Raw genomic sequence first — 14,579 nt, 5'->3', positions numbered from 1 at the left:
TGAACACTGTGCTTCAATTATCAAATTATAGGAATGTAGGGCTGCAAGGGATCTTGACAGGATAGCTAGTTCAGGGATTATCTCGACAAAATTTTTGGTGGCCTCAGAGTATGGCTACCAACTTCTGTGGGTGGCCTCTTTGACAGTTTTTCCTAAAATACTTGTTTGTTTGTTCTAAAATTAAGTCCAAATTATTGTAATTTAATTATGTAGGGGTTTTTTGCAGACTCAGTTACAATAATGTACAATTGTCTCTATTTTTTTTTCTTCTGGATCTAAACAGAATAGAAACACACATAAGGAGCTTTGTCTTTTTTGTTGTTGTTTTTATTGCTTTTTTGGTTGCTTATTATTTTTAGACTTGCTAGCTAGTAAGTCTCCTATTTTGAAAAGTATGTTTATAGCAATTTTCACAGCCTCCCAGCAAGCTACTAAGTCTGTGGTAAAAAGTGATATTAACAACATACAAATATAACGTTTCACAGCAGACTTACTCAGCCTCTTCAACCCTGGTGAAAAATTAAGCCCCGGATGGGAGGTGGGTAGGGAGGCATCAGGGGCTGTGCAGGAATGGATGAGGGAGACTGGGAAACCAGAAGCTGCTGGGACAATGAGGAGGTGAGCTCAGGGCAAGCACCTGCTGCCATGGGGCTGGAGTTTGGGGCTAAGCCCGAGACCAGAGGCCAAGCCTGGGGGCTGAACCTGAAGCCCCATGCCAACGTCCCCAGCCTGAAGCCCTATGACTAGATACCAGAGTTGACCCCAAAGCCCTGTGGCTGGATGCCAAGGCCAGGGCAAGCTTAAATCTCTGTACCCAGGGGACAGAACCTGCCTACCAGATGGCTGAAGTCTGGGGACAGCGAAGGCAGTGAGAGAGCCAGTGAGATGGAGGAGGGTTTGGAGCCCACAATTACCTCATTGGGAAATGGAGCCTGGGGCCCACAGCAGTGCCCAAGACCCCTGGCTGGAACCCAAAGCTGTGTGTCTACAACCTGCAGCCTTCCTGGTGCTCACCACCGCAAGGATGAAGCCAGACTTCACTGCTCCCAGGAAAGTGGGGGACTCACCTGCTGCCTGCTCCTCCAGAGTTTGTGTCTTCAGAGTTGGGCAGGGCCCAGCCTCTGTTGGCAAACCTGGGGAGGGGCCACTGCTTCTCTGCCCCCTTCAATCACCATGCACAAGGCCACAAAAAATACCCTGCAATGCAATGACTATATTTGAGAACACTGATCTAGTTCATCCTCCAGCACTGAGGCAGCACCAAGTAAACCTAAACCATTCCTGACAGGTGTTTGCCTAACCTGTTCTTAAAAAACTTCCAAGGACAAAATTCCAAAACCTCTCTTGGAGGCCTATTCCAGAATTAAATTATTCTTGCAGTTAGAATTTTTTTTTTTTTTACTAAGATCTAATCTACATCTCCCTTGCTGCAGATAAAGCCCGTTACTTCTCCATATCCTCTAAAGATAACAAGAGCAATTAATCACTGTCTTCTATATCAGTGACCAGTCCATGGACCAGCATTGGTCCCTCAGATTTCCCTGACACCATTTAGGAAGGTAGCAGGACAATCTTCCATATCAAAAAGATTGAGAAACACTGATATAGAGGACTGTGATCAATTTTATCACAGTGATCAATTGCATAACAGCTGTCAGCTTATTTGAAGACTGTTACGAGTTCTCAATCTTCTTTTCTCAAGTCTCAACATGCTTGTTTGTTTTAACTTTTCTTTTCTAAAACAGTTTTAATTTTTGTTGCTCTACTCTGGGTTCTCTCCAATTTGTCCACATCTTTCCTAAAGGGTGGTACCCAGAACTGGATACATTACTCCAGATGAGACCTCACCAGTGCTGAGTAAAGTGGAACAATTACTTGCCATTTCTTAGGTATGACTCTCCTATTAACACACCCCAGAATGATTTTAGTCTTTTTTCACAACTGCATCGCATTGTTGGCTCATTCAGTTTGTATGCCACCATAATCCCCAGGTCCTTCTTAGCTATAGTGTTGCTAATGAATTATTCCCTAATTTGTGTTTGTGCATTTGATTTTTCCTTCCAAGTGCAGTAGTTCGCACTCCTCTTTATTGAATTTCATTGTGTTGATTTCATGCCAATTCGCTCTTTGTCAGAGTCATTTTGAATTCTAATCCTGAACCAAAGTGCTAGCAACCTCTCTTAGCTTGGTGTCATCTGCAGATGTACTCTCCACATAAGAACATAAGAACATAACATCATTATCCAAGTCATGAATGAAACTATTGAATATTATCAGCCTCTGGATAAGATTCCTACAGCACCCCAGTGGATACATCTTTCTAGTTTGATGGTGAACTATTGAAAACTAGACTTTGTCAGAGAGTTTCATGCAATTATCTATTGAGTTTCAGAAAATACCTTCTGATTTTAATTTTAATGTTTTCTGCTTTTTAACTTTATTGCATGCATATAATTTCACTTCTGTATGATGAGAGAGACAAATAGGAGATCCTGATTTGTACCTTCTTTGAGGCTGATGTTCATTTATATATTCAATCCTAGCTTCTCTAATTTTTTTATCCTTTCCATGCTAAATAACAGCCATCTTTTCAATCTCTCCTGCTGTGCAAGTCTCTAATCATGTTTTTATTCACTGCTTTTCACTGGATTGTTTCTGCTTCATCTGGTTGGAAATGAGCTGACCAAACCATCTGCAGCATTGAAGGTTAGGATGACCCATTGTGGGATATGTTGCTGCTGTTGTCACACAGACACACACACACTGTCTCTCACTCACACTCTCTCTCTCTCTTTGCTGCCTTCTCAGTGTGTCTTATTTTCTGATTATGGCTGCATATTGAGAGATGTCAATAAATTGCCTATGACAGCATCTAGATCTCCTTCTGGGAAGTTTCAATCAATTTTTTAGGAGGATCCATACCGACTTCATGTAACTCTAAAACAAAAAACAGTCTTCATAATTTGTGGTACATGATGAATATGCCTATGTATTAAACTGGATATGAGTGAGTAATGCAGAACTCTGTATGGTTATTAGTTCCAGCTTATATTTCATTTCAGCAAATCAAGATAATACTTGAATATAACCTTATAAAAAATGAGTGTTTCCATTTCAAATGTAATTATTAGTTATGTCAAATTCATAGTAATTCCAAGCTGTGGAAAAATGAACAAACTCAGCCATTGTTTTCTTTGCCCTTTTGGTTTATATAAAAAAAAGTATTAGATGAAGTGGCTGTTTCTATTAGAACAATCCCAGTGAACATCTCTTACATCTTTAAAAGCTTATATCCAAATCTTTAAATTATATTTACCAAGTTACTACAAATTAATTATTTAATTTTTATTTAAATTATTTTTACCCCACTTCTCTATTTAAAATTTATATAATTGCAAAAAGTCCAACTCCAGTAAAACTGATTTTTTTTCTATGTCTATAAATTCTTATCTGTCTTAACAGGTGAAAAACCATTTGAATGTCCAAATTGCCATGAACGTTTTGCTAGAAATAGCACGCTCAAATGTCATTTGACAGCCTGTCAATCTGGTGCTGGAGCTAAAAAAGGAAGAAAGAAGCTGTATGAATGTCAGGTATGTAATTAAAGCAACAGGAGGGGAGAGTTTCGGGCAGGGGAGGGGAAACTGAAACTGTTGGATACGAAGTAATTTTATTTTTTAAACTACTAAAATTGCGTAGTTTAGAGAAGTAAGAAATGAAGTAAGGTGAGCTCTCAATAATTGTTTCTCTTGCTGCCAGCACCAGAGAGTGGCTTCTACTGTTTAGTCACAGTATTCTTTTGCATAACTTAGTAGACACCATTATTAAGACCATTCAAGCCATCATAGTGTTTAATCATGGCTATTTTATTATAAACAAAGAGTGAGGAAACCTTAAATAACTCAAATTGAGTGAACATGAATGATAAAGTGGTTACTTCCATTACAATGACTACTTTATGTCTATTTAGAGAGACCTTTTAACAGAGATTATGTCCTTGAGAGTGAACCACTTCTGGGAGGTGCCTTTGGTATGTTGTTTCTTAGACCCAAGTATGTTGTTTCTTAGAACTACAGGAAACCCCCCGCCTTATGACAGCCCAAGTTGTGACCCACTGCACTTACGACCATTTTCATAAGTCCGGAAGTGATGTAAAACCCCCAACTTACCCCCGACAGCGCTCAGCGCCTATTGTAAATGCAAGTTCGAGTTATGATGCCCTTGACTTGCAACGCTTCCCCAGGACCCGATTGTGTTGGAAGTTGGGGCCCCCATCTATTAATTCGCTGTCTTTAAATAGGCAAAAAAATATTTCAGGGCAGGTGTCCTTTTTATTATTAATAAATAATTAACCAGTTTACAGTTAGCAAAGTAAGCAATACTAACTACTTTCTATGAAATTATAAAAAGTATATACATCAGTTACTTAGAATAAGCCATTTAAGGAGTTGTGTTAAAACAAGCCACTTATGAATATTAAAAATCCAAAATGCAATTGAATCCCACTGTTTTGTCTCCTATTCAGGAACACACAGTATAACCACTCGAGTAGTGAGGAACTGCTAGTATTTAAGTGACAATAGCATTTCAGTATTCCAACAAAAGCATCACAAAAATGTTAAATTAAATCCTTTGACAGTGTCTTAGTTAAATTCCTCTCACCAATCCAAGACTTGGGGAGATTTTCCTTGGGTTGGTTACATCTTGAATCTTCTCTGTTTTTCTTGTCTGTACATGGCAATTTGCTTGTGGAATACTGTGCTGTTCTTGATTAGGGAGACCAAGGGTGCGTGTGACTAACGGCTGCTCACTTTCTAGTGTTTGGAGTACTCTGGAATGCTTGTCTTCCTATTTCAACAAAATGGTAGTAAACTCCTATTTGAGTTGTTTTAGATACAAGGTTGGTTGGCTGTCACCTTTTGATTTGCTTGATGCCGTCAGCAATGGCTTAGATTACATCTTTAGCTCCTAAAGATGCTGCGTTTATTTAAGTGCAGTTGTTCTTGCGATAGAAAAGACCTTTTTTTAGTTTACTCTTAACCCTTTCTTTTCATTCAGTCCATTTTTGCAGAGATTTTTTTTAAGAGTTAGCTAGGAAATGAAAGTCTGTTTTCAACATTTCTAAACACTCTGGTCTTTGTATACAAGTTTTTAGTTCTCAAAACAGGCTTTTAAAATTACATATATTTTTAGACTATCTTGAGCTTAAATGCTGACCTACAGTTTTTTGAATGATTATTTTCTCTTTCCGCACTTGGTTTGCTTGTGCACTGCCATAAATTAATTCCCTAATATAAAAATCTATAATTAAACGGTTTCTTATATTACCAATTAATTTAGCATCAAATGACTTTCCTATATTTCTATATAAAACATGTTACTATTCATATAACAATGTCAGGCAGTTACTGGATGAAAATTTCATTTAGATACAGAAATTTAAAATATATAGAAAGATACTTAAGTCATCTTAAGAATAGGGATGTAAGCAACTAGTCAACTATCCAATAAGCAAAACTTATTGGACAGTCAACTAGTCTCTTCCCTTTCCCCCTTCCCCCCGTATTTGCTGCCTCTATCACAAAGAGGCAGCAAGGGAGGGAAGAGGAAGGGGTGCTGGGGGAAGCCATTTTAAAAGCTGGTTCCCTCCAGCTCTGTGGGTCAGGACAAGGGTGCAGTGGTGGTGCTTCCTCTCGACTCTTGTGCATTTCAAAGACTGAAATGCCATGTGGAGCCTAGGATCAGCAGGGGACTCCCTGCTGGGGCTCTTGTATATTTCAAAGGTGGAAATATCGACTAATCGAATAGTCAATGGAAATTCCATTGACTATTCAATTAGTTAATCGATATTTAACACCCCTAATTAAGAAACAGCAAAGGTTTTCATTGTTAACTTTATAACCTAGCTTTATGGTTCTTATAGTGCACCCTACACAATTAGGTTTCTTCCTAAAAGTGTGTTTGAGGTTTATCTGCTTGATGTTTGTTTGTCCTTGAGAAGTAGAAGTAGAAACCTTCTGGAATTTCCTTGATTAGGTTTAAAATTTTGTAACATGCCTAGCTAAATGTATATATTTGCTGTATTCACGAACATCCTGGCTATAAAGTTCTAGTAGCTACAGCTTATTTTTCAGTAAATGTGCAAATCAACTTTGTAACAACTTAATAAAAGTAAGGCATTGTTTTATTAACATTTTTAAGGGAGTTCTTTCCTCCTTTCTACCCCCCTGTCATAATATTCAAACAAGAAGTGTCTGGATCCATAAGTGTCATTTTAAAAAAAGAGTATTAATATGTAGTTTCATAAACGTTTTATTATTCATCTCAATTCTTGAGAGGTAGACTATAAGCATTATCCTTTTGCTGAAGAGGAGACAGAGAGATCAAGCCCCTGATACTATGAATGTTAAAATACATTTAATTTTGTAAATGTGTAACTGCTGTAAATTTCACCAGTTACATGTTTACATGCTGGGGAGCAGGCGGGAGCCAGTGTGCGTTTACGTGCGGAGGGTGGGGGGAGGCAGGTGGCTCCACAGAAGCCAGTGCTGTGGAGGAGGGCAGCTTTTAAGCCGGCTCCCTGTGAGCACCAGCTCCCATCTGCCCTGCCTCCTGTCACTGTTTCTGATACAGAGGCAGCAGGAGGGGCTGCGTGTAACTGTTAGGAGTAACTGATGAGCTGAGGCTCATCAGCTAATGTAAACAGCTACACTTTCACATCCCTACCTGATACATCAAACAAAGCCCTGTGCACTTAACCACACACCTCACTAAGTACTTGTAGAGTCCTGTTGAACTCATTACATATTACTGAACATTTGTTGCTGTCCTTTGTTTTGCTGCTGTCCTCTTGAAGCGCAGTTTATTGATTCATTGCTTGCTAAGTCTTATGTTATATGTGTAATATAGGTAAAAATGCCATAAATACTCAAAGGTCTTAGCTGATATTACTTACGAAAAACATTATAAAGCACTCACAAATTAGGATATGCCAGAATCAAGGTTGCTTATGCTTTCTTAATTGGCTCCATATGAATATGCATTATGATAGGGCTACTCAACGCATGGCCCATTTGTTTGCGGTAGGAGCCAAAAAACAAAAAGTAGTCAATATAATGGTCTTCTGTTGAGATGAGTTTTAGTAATTAAATTCCTGGACTTTCATTGCTCATTAAAAGTACTGTTATATAGGTGGAAATCGGGTAAATATTGCATTTTATTAATATCTGCAGAACTGACTTAAATGGGGCCTATGTGTTGTATGTTGTCTTGCCTTAATCTTTGTATTCATACTCCTCAGTGTGAAAGAAGCTATTTGCATATATGTGCATGTATATGCAACCACACCTAAGTTGCAGCCCTCGGCATGTGCTAGGAGTATCATTGTGGCCCCTGGGTAGCCCTGCATTATGATCTTGAACTGCATGATCACATAATTTTCCCACAAGACCTCTGCCTCATTCAGTGCATAAAATGATTGTTGCTTACTTAATGAGCAGCTATTCATTATTTAGGCTTAGTATCAGTGTGTGATCCTCAGCCTTATTTACTGCATATTGTTCAAACAAGCCCTGCTTTGAATATGGAATTAATACATTTCTTTACAGGATTCTTGATGATATTCACTACAATAGCTGAGATTTTTATGTTCATGAAGCAATCTTACAACACTCTTGAGAGGTGAGAGAGGTTGTACTATCCCTATTTTACAGCTCAGGCAAAGAAATAAAGGCCAAAACTATCATATCAACTATTTTTGGATGCCCAATCTGAAGCTACTAGGATCTTGCTTTTCACAGTGTTTAATATTGTACACCTGTTCAAAGCTGACCTCCCATTGATTTCAGTTGGAGCACCATGTGCTCAGCATTTCTGCAGTCCGACTTCAGGATATGACGCTGGATTCCCAGAAAAGGAGGGATATAGTAACCACCTGTGAATAGTCTGATTTAAGTGATTTGCCCAGCTTTGCATAGAAACTCAGTGGTATACTCAGAGATCGGGTTCAGTTCACAAACGCAACATTAAGCTGCCATACCCATAATACCATCTTTTCTTTTACTGCCTTATTTACTGTAAACCTTCCAAATTCTGTAACAAATAAGCTAGATAAGTTTTACACATAACATTATCTTACACTATACACATCTCCAGAACTAGTCCATCCTTTGCACTAAATGAGGTTGGGGGTCCTGTTGTAAACATAGTACAGTAAAACTCCGATAGTTCGGTATCCAGTTGTTTGGCACTCCGGATACTCTGGCATCAAAATGCCAAGTGCTCCTGACCAGCTGATTAAAAAGCCTGCTGCTCAGCACACATGCTGGCTGTAACCAGAGGGATCATAAGGTTGGGGGGGAAGTGGGATCATGTTACAGTATGGAGAAGAGAGTTTTGCTTCAGCAAAGGGGTCGGGGGAAGAGAGGGGGAGGAGGATCAGGTTACAGCAGGGAGGAGACATGAAAAGGAAAGGGGAGGAGAGAGATTGTGTCCCAACCAGCTGTTAAGCCGTGTAGCTGTAGCGGGATCTCCCAATTCTCCGGCAAATCTGATAATCTGGCACCACCTAGGTCCAAAAGGTGCCGGATTATCGGAAGTCTACTGTATGTGGAAATTAAAGACTGTGTCATAATACATTTGAACAGAGGAGCTGAATTAAACGTAAGCCTTAATTCTGGCATTTCCTAACTTTTGATTATGTGGGGTTTTTTGATAGTCACTTGACCACTCTTTGGTTTTTGTTGTGAAATGTAGTCAAGAGACCAAATAACCAATATCATTCAGGTTTATTGCTAGTAGCCAATAGGAATGCAGTACAGGAAAAGGTTTTGATGCACTACTAGTCTCCAGAAAGCTGCCTTGGGCAGCATTGTTATATTTATCTTGCACAGAAAGTGTGCTCCCTAAAGCTTCCTTTTTATACCCTGCATGGTTACAAGTAACCAGTTACTGTGTACATCCTCTACGACGAGATTTAACCAGTCAACTTTCAGCCACATTTTTTCTGATGCTGGGATGTACCCCTTAATTCTTTATTCTGAACATATGCATTCCAAGTATTAAAGGGCATGATGGCATTCTAGGTTTGTACTAGGATAGAACAATCATATGTCTTGTCCTCCTCCTTCTTTCCACTAGTGGCCCAAGAATAACTGCCTACCTGTTGCTGTGATAAAATAATTGTATGCCCTCTTCCTGGCAACTTTCCTATATATTTAAGCCAAAGTTTACTTCAGCTAATGCAAGGTGTTATGGGAAAATTGAGGCTATGTAATTGCTACAAAATCTGTGCTTAATGTTGTTTATGCTTAATGTATGTGTTTTTGTATACTATGATATACATATGTATGTTAACCACCATATATTGGTCAATACTTTGCAGTGTTCTTTTATTGTAGTTTTTGTGTATAAGACTAGGCTTATAGGTTAATCTTGTGGACTACATGTATTCTCTTCCTCCTCCTCCTCTCCCTCTCCCTCTGTATCAGAGGCAGTGAGGTGAAGAGCAGGAGTCGGTTCCCCCCTGCACAAGTGCCGCCTCCTCCTACCCCCGGTGCAGGGGAGGCAGAGGAGGCTGCTGCAAAGCAGCCTCTGTCTGGTAGCAGCCCCTGTCTTTGGGGGGTACAAGCTCCGTGGAGACAGAGGGTGCTCCACCTGCCAGGAACCAGCCTCTGTCCATGGCAGGCCTAGGCTTTCCGCAGACAGAGGCTGCTCTGTGGGAGGTGGAGCAGCCTCCGGCCCCGGGGAGCTTGGACCCTCTGTGGACAGGGACTGCTACCAGACGGGACTCCATTTTTGAAGGTGGAGAGGGATTCAGTGTAAGAATTGCACATTTTTGTCAAATTGAGGAACATTTAAAAACACCTCAATTCATCCATGTCAATGTAGTCTGCAACTTTATGTATATGTGTAAGGCCAGATTTAGAGAGGCACTAGCAACTTGAAATATAATCACTTAAAAAAATGTAAATCCTAGACCTAACCCCAAGTTCTGCCAGTTTTTTTTTTAACAACCTGGATTTCTTTTAGCTGATGTCCATGTAACTTGTTTAATCATAATAGCAAGGAACTACATGGTAACAGTTTGAAACCTTGATCCAGAATATACAATGTACTTTATCAGATTTTTATTGGCATTGTTTAACATATTACATCATGTTGTTTCAGGTATGTAATAGTGTGTTTAACAGCTGGGATCAATTTAAAGATCACTTGGTAATACACACAGGTGACAAACCCAACCATTGTACCTTCTGTGATTTGTGGTTTATGCAAGGCAGCGAACTGAGAAGGCATCTCAATGACATTCATAACATTTCAGAACGAATTGTGACAGATGAGATTCTTCCAGTGGAAGCCATGGAAACTGAACCAGTGACATCAATGACTATTATAGAACAAGTGGAGCAAGTCCACGTGCTACCAGTAATTCAGGTACAAGTAGATCCAGCACAAGTAACCATGGAACAAGTGCATCCGGATCTGATTCAAGATAATCAAATAAAAGGTGCACAGATGGATGACCTACAAGAACAGGTACAGATTAGTTATGTAGAAGTGGAACACATTCAGACTGAAACAGGTACTGATGTACATGTGGAGGAACTACATGTTGAACATGTAAATCAGATACAAATGGAAGAGGTACAGGGAGAACTTATAGATGAAACAGATCTAGAACAAGTAGCATCTGAAAACATTAATCAGGGAGAGCTAGAAGAGAGTGAAACTGGTGAAATAGGTGATGTGAAGACAGTTAAAGAAGATCATGAACAAGCTGAAGATTTAAAAACTCAACAAATAGTGGGCACACAAGACGAACAAGTGGATGATTAGGACAAATGACTGCACTGTGAAAGTTTCAGGAGGAAATACCAAATTTATTTTTGTTAATTTCTACATTGATTTTTGTACCAAGAGTGGTTGGCTCTCCAGGATCGCTGTCCTTAGGAAACCAGACAGGTGGACCAAATTGAGGATATTTCATATACAATTAAAATCATCTTCTACTTTAAAAAGAGGTTTTCCTCTTTCATGTAATACCATGGAGCAAAAACTATCCCAGAGGTCAGCAGCTTTATGAGAAATTTAATAGTTGGCTGTGAATAGACTGTGTTGTTGTTATACCATGCCCCATATTTGTGCAGTTGCTGTCAATGAGACTTCCCTACCCATTTACAGGACCTTGATATATACTTGCAGCAGAAGATGAAAGGTGTGTGAGAGCGAGAGAGATGGTATCATGCTAGAGAATGGGGATTCTGATGTGTGTGGATATTTAAGGACAGTTGATTGACCCACTTAGAAAATTTGTCATCCAGCAGCAGTTTCTTACAGTAGCAGCAATTCTCAATATACTTTTTTTTCCTAATCTGAACAGCCTTTCAGCCTAGTTTGAAAATGTCAGACTGATGGCAACAAGGGTTGTCACTAGAGTTCTTGGAGTGCAGAAAGTATTGTGCCTTTTCAGAATTGACTAAACTTCCACAAAGCTCCTAGAATTTTTAAGAAGCTAGTGCAGTAAAAAGCCATGTAGATAATGCTATAGTGCTTTATATTTTTGCTTATAATTGTCAACTACCAACTCTTGCTTTAAATTTAGATGGTGGGGGACAGAATGGAGCAAATTATTGAAGACTGTTGAAAGGTCCACTTACAATAGGAAAAAATAAGCTGAATCCATGGTAAATGAAGCGGCTGAAAGATTGTATCATCTTACCTCTTTGCAGTAAAAATTAATGCATTTAAGAACAGAGAAAATTGTGTGTATGATATATCAAGTTCCTGATTTGAAATGAAATTTTCTCTGACACTTGACATAAAGATCTTGTGCTAAAAACAATTGAAGCCATAGGTATGAGTTCTAAACTGTGGATTTAAAAGTAGGAATGTAAATAAATCAGTATTATTGAACAATAAAACAATACCAACCACAAAAAACCCTGTGATATTACTTCAGTCACTATATTAGAGAACAAGTGTCTGAGTTTGAGCACTTGTTACCTGCTGAGCATATTGTACCATACAATGCCATTCCATTTTAGCTGTAATGTAAAACATACGTTCTCTCCAGTGTTATAATATAAATAACTGTGGTCTAGACTGTGATCTTGGTAATGGTAATGGCAATGGAGTTCATGCAAATCCACTTTATCAGAGTTAACCCATTACTATTTATAGAACTTCATTAAAAGATGTTGGCCTGACATTTCAGAAGTGGTGGGTACTTTCAGCTACCAGTAACATTAGTGAGATTTGGTACTTCTTGAAAATCAGACCACTCATTCTCAGAAATTAAAAAAACAAAATTTACAAAGATTACTTCTCAAAGAATTCTAGCAATCTTGCAGACCCCAGGTCTACATTGTTCAATTTCCTGAAAGTGCAGAATTATTCCCCATGGTATGTTCTCAAGCACTTTATCTGTTCAGCTGGTCTGTCTAAATCGGGGTGGGCAATAATGTTTGACTGGAGCCACTTCGGAAATTTTTGTAGTGGCCCAGGGCCACCCTGGTAGAGGCAGAGCCAGGACCCTCCCATGCTTCCCCGCCCACAGACCCGGACTGGTCTGGGAGGGGGGAAGCGTGTGAAGTCTTTGCCCCTGCCTCCACCAGAGAGAACCGCCAGCTGTTCTGAACAGCTGGCAGTTCACTCTAGGTACCCATGCCCCTGGTGGTGGAAGGAAATTTTGAATGCCACCCCTGCCTCCAGGTCAATCAGGCCCTGGGATAAGGAGGAGCACACAAAGTCTGCACCTGCCCTGCAAGGGAGCACTGCCCATAAGTCACCCACCAGCTGAGCAGAGCCAAACCCCTTGAAGGGCAGGGCAGGAAGAGACTTTGCATGCTCTTTCCCTCCCCCTCCCCCTCCCCCCAGGCCCTGATGGGGCAAGAGGAGTGCAAAGTCTCTCACTTCCTGCCCTCTTGCATGCAGCGCTTAGAGCTCCTCCTCCCTGATTGGCTTGGGAGTAGCAGGACCTCCGTGGGCCAGATCAATGTGCTTGGGCCGGATCTGGTCTGGCAGGACCACAGTTATTGCTGGACCAGAGAGCCCCTAGACCCAGAGGGCTGGGTGGCCAGGGGGCTGGCATCAGTAGCCCTGGAACAGCAGAGCCGCAGTAGCTCCAGCAGTCTTGGGCCAGTGAAGCTGCAGAGGTCCTGGGGCACCGGAGCTGAGGCAGCCCAGGAGGCTTCAGGCCGGCGGAGATGCAGCAGCCTTGGTGGCCCTGAGGAGTGGAGCCCAGCAGCTCTGGAGCAGGAGACCCATGGCAGCTCCTGTCATCCCAGGGTAGCGGAGCCACAGCAGCCCCGGTGGCCTCAAGGAGCGGAGCCCTGGCAGCCCAGGGGAGTGCAGCTACAGCTGCCATAGCAGTCCTAATGCCCTGAGCCCTGGTGGCCCTGGACCCAAGAAGTTGTGGCAGCCCTGGGCTAATGGAACCCAGAAGCCCTCAAGAGTGAAGCCCCAGAGCTGCAGCAGCCCTAGCACCTTGGAACTGCAACAGTGTCAGTTCCTGAGAGCTGCGGCTGCTCCAGCGGCCCTGGGGCAACCGAGTTCTGGGGGACCCTGGGCATTGGAACTGCAGCAGCCCTGGGCTGACAGCCTGATGGCCCCAGGGCAGCAGAGCTGTGGTGGAGGGGACTGGCCAGCAGAGCTGGGAGCTGGCCTGGGGCCAAGGGAGCTCCATTAGCTCTGCTGACGGACCGTAGGGGAGCCTATGAAAATGAGGCCACAAGTTGGAATTGTTTTCTCTTTGCCTCAGTTTCTCTAGCAAGCGGGATTGATACCTGCTTCTCCAGCCAGGAGCAATCAATATTTTTGTCCATGAAAAGTGTTGGGATGTTCGAAGTTTCCCAAACCAAGGCTGCTCTTCCATTGCAGCCTCTGCACCTTTTGATCCAGGCCAGAGCAGGGCGCGAAATGCTCGCATGAGCCGGACAGCCGCCCCGCTCACACCGGTCCCCTCGCCTCACCGCCCTGCCTGGGTAGTGCGGGAGGGCGGGAGCTGTCCAAGGTTGCAAAGGAAAACAGCGGCTCGCTGGCTAATTATGCGCCGTGTCCCCCCCCCAGTAATTACCCTCACGAGATGCCGCCGCCCAATCTGAGCTCTCCTTGGGCCCAAGGCGTTTCACCAGCTGCCCGCTGTTACCGGACCGGCTCCCCGAGGGGCGCGGGCGGGGGCCGCAGCCCGCCAGTCCCAGGGGTTGGTTAGATCCGCCTCTGCCAGCTCGGGGCCGCCTCCCTGCGCGGCCAATCAAAGCCGACGGGCGCTTCCCACCGCGCAGCGGGTGCAAAGGCGGCTGCCTGCCCGCTCCCCTGGCAGCGATGCCTCTCGGGCTCCGCTTCCCCGCGGCTTTCCCCGGGGGCTGCCCTAGACGCTAGCCCAGCCTTCCGGGGCCCTGCGCCGGGAGCCCCAGACCCTCGCAGCCCCTTGGCAGCGCTGCTCCCCTCCGCCCGCGGCGTGCCGAGGCTGCAATGAGAGCCCTGCAGCCTGGCGTCCGCCCCCAGCAGGTAAGGCGGGGGCAGCAGCTGAGGTGAGAAGGGAGGGAGGCCTTAGGGGTATGGGTGTGTAGGAGGGGTGC

At 42.7% G+C, this 14,579-nt stretch overlaps 2 protein-coding genes across 7 annotated transcripts in view; both read left to right on the top strand.

Annotated features, from left to right (window-relative positions):
- Nucleotides 1–12,379, top strand: part of ZBTB35 (zinc finger and BTB domain containing 35) — a 61,733-nt gene extending 49,354 nt beyond the window's left edge. For 3 of the 6 annotated variants that reach the window (XM_089779401.1, XM_075932488.2, XM_089779400.1), the window contains 2 exons: nt 3,463–3,593; nt 10,168–12,378. In XM_089779401.1, the coding sequence (XP_089635527.1) occupies nt 3,463–3,593; nt 10,168–10,836 (800 nt within the window). In that variant the 3' untranslated portion in view covers nt 10,837–12,378. Of the gene's footprint in view, nt 1–3,462; nt 3,594–10,167 lie in introns of all 6 variants that reach the window. The other 3 variants (XM_089779402.1, XM_075932490.2, XM_075932492.2) reach the window with 3 other exon arrangements.
- Nucleotides 12,380–14,136: 1,757 nt separating this feature from the next.
- The window catches only part of NIM1K (NIM1 serine/threonine protein kinase), a 70,800-nt gene continuing 70,357 nt past the window's right edge, over nt 14,137–14,579 (top strand). The window contains exon 1 of the mRNA XM_075932501.2: nt 14,137–14,508. The gene's annotated coding sequence lies outside the window, so the exon portion shown is untranslated. The remainder of the gene's footprint in view (nt 14,509–14,579) is intronic.

The sequence above is a fragment of the Pelodiscus sinensis genome, chromosome 6, assembly GCF_052426305.1.
Source record: "Pelodiscus sinensis isolate ZL-2025 chromosome 6, ASM5242630v1, whole genome shotgun sequence".
NCBI classification, from domain to species: Eukaryota; Metazoa; Chordata; order Testudines; family Trionychidae; genus Pelodiscus; species Pelodiscus sinensis.
Note: the sequence above shows the minus strand (reverse complement) of the source record. Positions and strands in the feature narration are given on the sequence as shown.